General features: G+C 64.9%; 1 protein-coding gene across 1 annotated transcript; it reads left to right on the top strand.

The window, feature by feature from the left end:
* The first annotated feature begins 1,063 nt into the window (after positions 1–1,063).
* FAM3A (FAM3 metabolism regulating signaling molecule A) lies at positions 1,064–8,149 on the top strand. The gene is made up of 10 exons (XM_032097965.1): positions 1,064–1,111; positions 1,619–1,651; positions 3,270–3,380; positions 3,655–3,678; positions 4,328–4,451; positions 4,889–4,947; positions 5,383–5,433; positions 6,362–6,446; positions 6,976–7,102; positions 7,897–8,149. The coding sequence occupies exons 2-10, from the start codon at positions 1,639–1,641 to the stop codon at positions 7,987–7,989; spliced, it is 687 nt and encodes a 228-aa protein (XP_031953856.1). The 5' UTR covers positions 1,064–1,111; positions 1,619–1,638; the 3' UTR covers positions 7,990–8,149.
* The last annotated feature ends 520 nt before the right edge of the window (positions 8,150–8,669 follow it).

The raw sequence follows: 8,669 nt of genomic DNA, 5'->3' as shown, positions 1-8,669 counted from the left end.
CAAACCCGGAAACCCCAAAGGACCCGCCTGGGACCCCCCAACTCCCCCTAAAACCTCTGGACCCCAAATCCCGCCAGGCCATGGGACCCCCGGGACCCCCCCAAACCCCCCGGGATCCCCCAAAATCCCCCCGGGACCCCCCAAAACCCCGCCAGGACCTCCCAAAATCCCCAGCCCAGGGACCCCCAGGACCTCCCAAAACCCTCTGGACCCCCCAAAACCCTCTGGGACCCCCCAAACCCGCAGCCCAGGGACCCCCAGGACCCCCCAAAACCCCCCAAACAGCCCGGACCCCCCCAACACCCCCCGGAACTCCCCAAATCCCGCCAGGACCCCCCAAAATCCCGGCCCAGGGACCCCCAGGATCCCCCAAAACCCCCCCAGGACCCTCCCAAACCCTGCCAGGACCCCCCCAAATCCCGCCGGGACCCCCAAATCCCCCCAGCCCAGGGGTCCCCGAACCTCCCCCAAAGCTCCCCAAATCCCCGGACCCCCCCAACTCCCCTCGGGACCCCCCCAAGCCCCCCCCACCCCCCCCGCACCTCCTGGATGCGCTGCCGCAGCTGCTCCATGTGCTCGCGCTGCCGCTCGCGCTTCTTCATCAGCTGCAGCGCCCGGCCGGCCTCGCTGGCCGCGCCCTTGTACTGCGCCATGGCGGCGGTTTGGGGCTTTTGGGGTTTTTTGGGGTTTTTGGGGTTTTTGGGGCTCGGGGGGCCCGGAACGGCAGCGGCCGGAGAGAACCCGGAAGTGCGTCACTGCGCCGCGCTGATTGGTTCCGCCCCCCGTTAGCCCCGCCCACTGCTCGCTGCTGATTGGCTCCGAACCCCTCTGGCCCCGCCCCCCGCAGCGGCCGCCCGCAGTTGCACATCCGGATATGACGTCACCATAACCCCGCCCCCACTCCCCATTGGGTGTTGGCGCGGCTCCGCCCTCTCTCCTGATTGGCCAAGGATCTCCCCGCGCTGATTGGTTCATCGGCAAGAGGTGGGCGGGATATCTGAGCGCTCCGGGCGTTGATTGGTCAACGGCTCACGGAGCGAGCGCTGATTGGTCGGGCGGGAACCCGGAAGTGGGGCGGCCAGAGCGGGGCAGCGTCGGGGCAACGGCGGCGGTGAGGGGGGGGGCGGGGGGACCCCGGGATTTGGGGGGACCCGGGGGGGTCCCGGGGGGGTTTTGGGGGTCCCGGGGAGCCGGGGGGGTCCCGGGGGGGTTTTGGGGGTCCCGGGGGCTCCCCGGTCCTTTAGGGGGAGCTCCCGGTGATTTGGGGGGGACACGGAGCGGCCCCGGGGGGGTCCCGGTGCTTTCGGGGGTCCCCGGTAATTGGGGGGGGGCTGGGGGGGTCGGGAGAGGCCTGGAGGGGTCCGGGGGAAGCTGGGGGTCACTGGGGGGGGTCCGGAGGGGTCCCGGTAATTTGGGGGGGTCCCGGTGTTTTGGAGGGTCCCGGGGGGGGTCCCGGTAATTTGGGGGGGGTCCCGGTGTTTGGGGGTCTCCCGGGGGGGGTCCCGGTAATTTGGGGGGGGTCCCGGTGTTTTGGGGGGGGTTCTGGTGCCTGCGGGGGTCCCGGGGGGGTCCCGGTAATTTGGGGGGGGGGCTCTGACCCCTCCCCCTCCCGTTGCAGCCCCGAGCCCCCGGAGCGGGATGAGAGCGGCGGGTACGGGGGGGGAGGGGCGGATTGGGGGATTTTGGGGGGTTCGGGGCCATTTGGGGGTTTTGGGGGGGGAGGTTGGGGGAACTTTCGCGGTTTTTGGGGGGATTTGGGTTCGGGGGGGCTCGGGGGGGGCTCGGGGGCGATTTTGGGGGATTTTTGGGGATTTTGGGGGGTTTGGGGGAGGTCTTTGAGGGGAGATTTTGGCTTTTTGGGGGGGGTTGGGAGGAGTTTTGGGGGGGTTTGGGAATGTTCGGGTTTGGGGGGGTTTGGGGGGAATTTTCGAGTGGTTTGGGGCTGTTTTGGGGCTGATTTTGGGTTGGTTTTGGGCTTTTTGGGGCTGATTTTGGGCCGTTTGGGGCTGTTTTGTGTTATTTTGGGCTATTTGGGGCTCATTTGGGGCTGGTTTTGGGCTGATTTTGGGCTGATTTGGGGCTCTTTTGGGTTGTTTTGAGCTGATTTTGGGTTCGTTTTGGGCTGTTTGAGCTGATTTCGTGCTGATTTTGGGCTGTTTTGGGGCTGGTTCTGGGCTGTTCTGTTTTGGGCTCTTTTGGGCTCATTGGGCTGATTTTGGGGCTGTTTTGGGCTGGTTTGGGCTGATTTTGGGTTGTTTGAGCTGATTTTGGGCTGGTTTGGGCTTTTTTGGTTGTTTCACGCTGATTCTGGGCTGTTTCGGGGTTGATTTTGGGGCTGATTTGGGCTGACATTGGGCTCTTTTGAGCTGATTTGGGGTTGGCTTTGGGCTTTTTTGGGCTGTTTGGGCTTTTTTGGGCTGTTTTGGGGCTGTTTGGGCTTTTTTGGGCTGTTTTGGGGCTGATTTTGGGTTGTTTTGGGCAGATTTTGGGCTGTTCTGGGGTTGATTTTGGGGCTGATTTGGGCTAATATTGGGTTCTTTTGGGCTCATTGGGCTGATTTTGGGGCTGTTTTGGGCTGATTTTGGGCTGTTGGAGTTGATTTTGGGCTGTTTGGGGCTGTTTGAGCTGATTTGGGGTTGATTTCGGGCTGATTTTGGGCTGTTTCGCGCTGATTTTGGGCTGTTTCGCGCTGATTTTGAGTTGTTTTTTGGCTGTTTGAGCTGATTTTGGGCTGGTTTGGGGCTGTTTGAGCTGATTTTGGGTTGATTTGGGGCCATTTTGGGCTGGTTTGGGCCATTTTGGGCTGGTTTTGGGCTGTTTGGGCCGTTTTGGGCTGTTTGGGCCATTTTGGGCTGGGTTTGGGCTGTTTGAGCTGATTTTGGATTGGTTTTGGGCTGTTTGAGCTGATTTTGGGCTGTTTGGGCTGTTTTGGGCTGTTTTGGGCTGTTTTGGAGCTGATTTTGGGCTGGTTTTGGGCTGTTTCACACTTATTTTGGGTCGTTTTTGGGCTGTTTTGGGCTGATTTGGGGCTGTTTGGGGCTGATTTTGGGCTGTTTTGGGCTGTTTGAGCTGATTTTGGATTGGTTTTGGGCTGTTTTGGGCTGTTTTGGAGCTGATTTTGGGCTGGTTTTGGGCTGTTTCACACTTATGTTGGGTCGTTTTGGGGCTGTTTTGGAGCTGTTTTGGGGCTGTTTTGGGCTGATTTGGGCCGGTTTTGGGCTGATTTGAGCTGATTTGAGCTGATTTGGGGCCCTTTCGGGGTCCCCCAGGCCCCCTCCGCCTGCTGGCCCTGGGGCTCGCGGCCGCCCTGACCTGGCTCGTGGTGACGGCGCTGCTGGGCCCCCCCCGCGCCCCTCCCCCCCTGCTGCGGCTGCTGCGCCGTGAGTGGGGGAGGGGCGGGGGAGGGACCCCCAAACACAACGGGGGGGGGGGAGGGGCAAAGGGGGGACCCCCCCCACCCCCCAAATTAATGGGGGGCCCAAAAATGAGTTTGAGCGGGGGGAGGGGCGGGACATCCCTGAGTGGGGGAGGGGCGGGGGGGGACCCCGAAATCCAATTGGGGGAGGGGCAGGGGGGATGTGGGAGTGGGGGAGGGGCGGGGAGAGCCCTGGAACCCCTTGGGGGGGTCATTAACCCCCGCCCCTCCCCCCACAGGTGACGAGAACCCCCCCACGGCAGGTGAGGGGGGAGGGGCGGCTCGAGGGGGGGTCCCTGGTGACCCCTCCCCCCCCAATGCCCCTCCCCCTCCAGGGGTAGGGGAGGGGTGGGGGAGGGGCGGGACTGAGTGGGGGGAGGGGCCAAACGCGGGGGGGGAGGGGCAGATTTGGGGTTCGCCTCCCGCCCGCCCCTCCCCCACCCGGCGCCCCCCGCCCCCCCCCGGTTCCAGTTGGGTGGGGGAGGGGCAGAACTGAACCAGGGGGGTTTTTTTTGGGGGGGGGGTGGTGGGGGAGGGGCCAGATGGGGAATTTGGGGGGGGGGGGGGATTTTGGGCGTTTCAGGGGAATTTGAGAGGATTTTGGAATTTTTGGAGATTTTTGGGGGGGGGTTGGGGAGGATTTTGGGGGGGGTGGATTTTTGGGATCTCGACGTGGTTTTGGGGCCAATTTTTGGCTTTTGGGGCTTTTTTAGGGGCATTTTGAGGGGGGTCCCACCTGAGCCCGCCCCTCCCCCCCCGTTCAGCTGCGGTGGGGGAGGGGCAGAGCCGAATTTGGGGGTTTTTATTCCCAGGAGTTTTTCGGGGGGGGGGGGAGGGGCGGTGGGGGAGGGGTTTTTTTTTGGGGAGGGGGTCCCACTGAGGGCCCCGCCCCTCCCCCCTCCGGTCCGGCAGCGCCCCGGCCCCCCCGGTTCAAGTGCGGGCTGCCCCGGCCCTGCCCCCCCCGGCACTTCGCGTTCCGGGTGCTCAGCGGCGCCGCCAACGTGGTGGGACCGAGGATCTGCCTGGAGGGGCACGAGTGGGTGGGGGAGGGGCACCGGGGGGGGGGGAGGGGCACCAGGGGGTGGGAAAGGGGCGGGGGACGGTGGGGGAGGGGCGGAAGGCGGTGAGGAGGGGCCCGAGTGGGTGGGGGAGGGGCACCGGGGGGGGAGGGTGGGGGAGGGGCACGAGTGGGTAGGGGAGGGGCACCGGGGGGGGGGAGGGGCGGGGGAGGGCGGGGCACCGGGGGGGGAGGGGCACCAGAGGGTGGGGGAGGGGCGGAAGGCGGTGGGGAGGGGCCCGAGTGGGTGGGGGAGGGGCGGGGGAGGGGCACCAGAGGGTGGGGGAGGGGCACGAGGGGGTGGGGGGGGTGGGGAGGGTGGGGGAGGGGCGGAAGGCGGTGGGGGAGGGGCCGGGCAGTGGTGGGGGAGGGGCCGCGAGTGAGGGGCCCCGCCCCGCCCCTCCCCCCCCGCCCAGGTTAATGAGCAGCGTGAAGAACAACGTGGGGAGGGGCCTGAACATCGCCCTGGTGAACGGTGGGGGAGGGGCGGGGCTGGGGAGGGGCGAAATTGGGTGGGGGAGGGGCAGAGTGAAATGGGGGAGGGGCTAATGGGGTGGAGGAGGGGCGAAAAGGGGTGGGAGCGATGGGTGGGGTGGGGGAGGGGCAAAATTGGGGGGCAAAATAGGGTGGGGGAGGGGCAGAGTGAAATGGGGGAGGGGTGAGATGGGTGGGGGAGGGGCAAATGGGGTGGGGGAGGGGCTGGGTGGGGGAGGGGTGCAATTGGGGCCAAAATGGGGTGGGGGAGGGGCCAAGTGCAGGCAGAGGGCAATGGGGGAGGGGCAGGATGGGGTGGGGGAGGGGCCGAATTTGGGGGTTCCCCTCCCCCCCCCTTTGTGCCCATCCCGGGGGTCTCCCCCCGCCCCTCCCCCCGCCCCTCCCCCCTCACTGCGGTGCCGCCCCTCCCCCCCAGGGGTCAGTGGGGAGCTGATCGCGGCCCAGGCCTTCGACATGTGGGCAGGGGGTGAGTGCCCCTCCCCCACCCCTCCCCCACCCCCCTTTCCTCCTGCCCCTCCCCCACAGCCACTTTTGGGTTGATTTTCCTCCATTTCAGGGCCGCCCCTCCCCCATCCCCGCCCCTCCCCCATCCCCGCCCCTCCCCCATCCCCGCCCCTCCCCCATCTCCGCCCCTCCCCCATCTCTGCCCCTCCCCCTCCCCCCCCCCCGAAGCATTTTTGGGGTGCTTTGGGCTGATTTTGGGGCTCTCCCCCCTTTCCCTTCTCCTTTTTGGGACAAATTCCGTCCCTTTGGGGATTTTTCTCTCCTTCGTTGGGGTTCCCTCCCCCGGCTCCGTTTTTGGGCTGAATTCTCTTTATTTCGGGCATTTTTCTGCCTTTTCTTTTTCTTTTGATTTCTCTCCATTTTTGGGATCTTTCTTCTTTTTTTCTCTTTTTTGCCCTGATTCTTCTTCACTTTGGGCTTTTCCTCCCTTTTTTGGGTTGGTTTCTCCTGGCTTTGGGCATCTTTTCCTCCTTTTTTCTCCTTTTTGGGTGATTTCTCTTGGTTTTGGGATTTTTCCTGGTTTTGGGTTGATCCATTTCTCTTTTTGGTTTCTTTTGCCGTTTTTTTGGGTGATTTCTCTCTCTTTTGGGTCTTTTTCCCCATTTTTGGGTTAATTTCTCCCTGTTTCTGGTGCTTTCCTCTGCCTTTCCCCCCATTTTCAGTTTCCCCTGCCCCAGCTCTGCTCCTGCTCTGGCTGCTCTGGTTTGGGGTCCTGCCCCCCATTTTTTTGGGGTGATTTCCTCCATTTTTGGGCAATTTCTGGGTTTTTTTGAGTGATTTCTCCCGTTTTTGGGTTTCTCCCCCTGATCTTTGGGGTTATTGCCCCCCATTTTGGGGTGATTTCCCCGATTTTTGGGCTTCTCTCCCCCGTTTTTGGCTGATTTCCCCAGATGTGGAGGATCTGCTCCGCTTCCTGCGGCCGCTGCACGAGGGGACCTTGGTGCTCGTGGCCTCCTACGATGACCCGGCCACCAAGTGAGCCCTGGGCGGATTTGGGGGGACCCGGGGGGGATTTGGGGGTCCCGGGGGGTTTTGGGGGGTCCCTGGGGGGATTTGGGAGGTCCCAGGGAAGAATTGAGAGATCCTGGGGGGATTTGGGGGTCCCTGGGGGGATTTGGGGGGTCCCTGTGGGGTTTTTTGGGGGACCCGGGGGGGTTTTCGGGGGTCCCTGGGGGGATTTGAGGGGGTCCTGGGGGGATTTGGGGGGGCCCTGGGGGCTTTTGAGGGACCCGGGGGGGTTTTTGGGGGGTCCCAGGGAAGAATTGAGAGATCCTGGGGGAGGTTTGGGGGGGGTCTCAGAGGCGATTTGGGGCTCCCCGGGCGGGATTTGGGAAGACCCAGCGAGGATTTGGGGTCCCTTGAAGGCTCCGGGGGGGTCCCGCGAGGGCTCGGAGGGGTCCGGGGGGGGATTTGGGGCTCCCCGGGGGGTTTTGGGGGGTCCTGGGGGGGATTTGGGGCTCCCCGGGGGGGTTTTGGGGTCCCCCTGAGCCCCGTGCCCCCCCAGGCTGACGGAGGAGACCCGGCGGCTCTTTGGGGAGCTGGGCAGCGCCGTGGCCAAAGATTTGGGATTTCGGGACAGCTGGGTCTTCGTGGGGGCCAAGGGGGTGCAGGACAGGAGCCCCTTCGAGCAGGTGGGGCCGGGGGGGGTGGGGTGGTTTGGGGGGGCTATGGGGTGATTTTGGGGGGGTTGGGGGGGTTTTGGGGTGATTTGGGGATTTATGGGGTGGTTTTGGGGGGTTCTGGGGTGGTTTGGGGGAGTTCTGGGGTGATTGGGGGGGTTTTGGGGCGGTTTAGGGGCTCTGGAGTTATTTTGGAGAGGTCCTGGGGTGATTTGGGGGAGTTCTCGGGTGGTTTGGGGTGGTTTTGGGGTGATTTGGGGGCTCTGGAGTTATTTTGGGGGGGTTCTGGGGTGATTTGGGGGGGTTCTGGGGCAGTTTTGGGGGATTTGGGGGTGATTTGGGAGGCTTATGGGGCGGTTTTGGGGGATTCTGGGGTGGTTTTGGAGCTCCGGAGTTATTTTGGGGGGGTTCTGGGGTGATTTGGGGGGTTCTGGGGTGATTTGGGGGGGTTTTGGGGTGGTTTAGGGGCTCTGGGGTTATTTTGGGGGGTTCTGGGGCTCTGTGGGGGTGGGTGGGGATATTTTGGGGGGTGGGGGGGCACCTGAGGGCATTTTGGGGGGTTATGGAGCAGTTGGGGGGGCTTGGGGGGGTCTTTATGGGGCTGGGGGTCGATGGGGGGGGTTATGGGGCCGTGGGGCTGATCTGGGGTAGCTGTGGGGTCATCGAGGGCATTTTGGGGCAGTTTGGGACGGGGGGGGGGTCAGGGGGGAAATTCGGGGATCTGGGGGGTTCCCATAACCCCCCCAATCCACCCCATAACCCCCCAGACCACCCCATAACCCCCCAATCCCCCCCTCCCCCCCCAGCACGTCCGGAACAGCCGCGGTTCCAACAAGTACGAGGGGTGGCCGGAGGCGCTGGAATTGGGCGGCTGCGTCCCCCGGCGCCCCCCGGGGTGACCCCAAAATCCCCCGGGACCCCCCCGGGACCCCCCCGGGATCCCCCAGACCCACAGGGACCCCCCGGGGTTGTGGGGTGGGGGAGGGGAGAGCTCCTCGTGTCTCCCCCTCCCCCCCCCCACCCGAAGTGTCACCAAATAAAGGCCGGGACGGTTCTGGAGCGTGGGGGGATTTTGGGGGGATCTGCCCCACAAGGGCCCGGGGGGGGTCCCTGCCGGGGCCGGCGCTGGGGGGAGCCGGGACGGCGGCGATCGGGGCCCAAAGCGGGATTTGGGGGCGATGGGGGCCCGGAGGAGGGCACAGATTTGGGGTGGGGGGGACACCGGGACACCCCGGAAAGCTCCGAGTTGCCCCAAATTGCCCCAAATTGTCCTAAATTGCCCCAGCCGCCACAAAGATGTCGGTTCGGAGGCAGGCGCGGGCCGAGGGCGCGGGAGCCTCCCTTGGGACGGAAAATCCGGCCCCGTTCCCTCGGGATCGGTGTCGCTTTGGGATTGAGGGGCTTTGGGCACAGCGGCGGCAGAAGGAGCAGCGGTTCTGCCCTGGCGCGTCTGAGAGGGCGAACGAACCCCGGCGCCGGCAGCGCCAGCAACGGAGCGGGCACCCGGTGCCGGTACCACAGCCGGTGCCGGTACCACAGCCGGTGCCGGTACCAGAGGCAGTGCAGTACCAGAGCAGTA

This window comes from Corvus moneduloides, unplaced genomic scaffold (assembly GCF_009650955.1).
Source record: "Corvus moneduloides isolate bCorMon1 unplaced genomic scaffold, bCorMon1.pri scaffold_185_arrow_ctg1, whole genome shotgun sequence".
NCBI lineage: Eukaryota > Metazoa > Chordata > Aves > Passeriformes > Corvidae > Corvus > Corvus moneduloides.
Note: the sequence above shows the minus strand (reverse complement) of the source record. Positions and strands in the feature narration are given on the sequence as shown.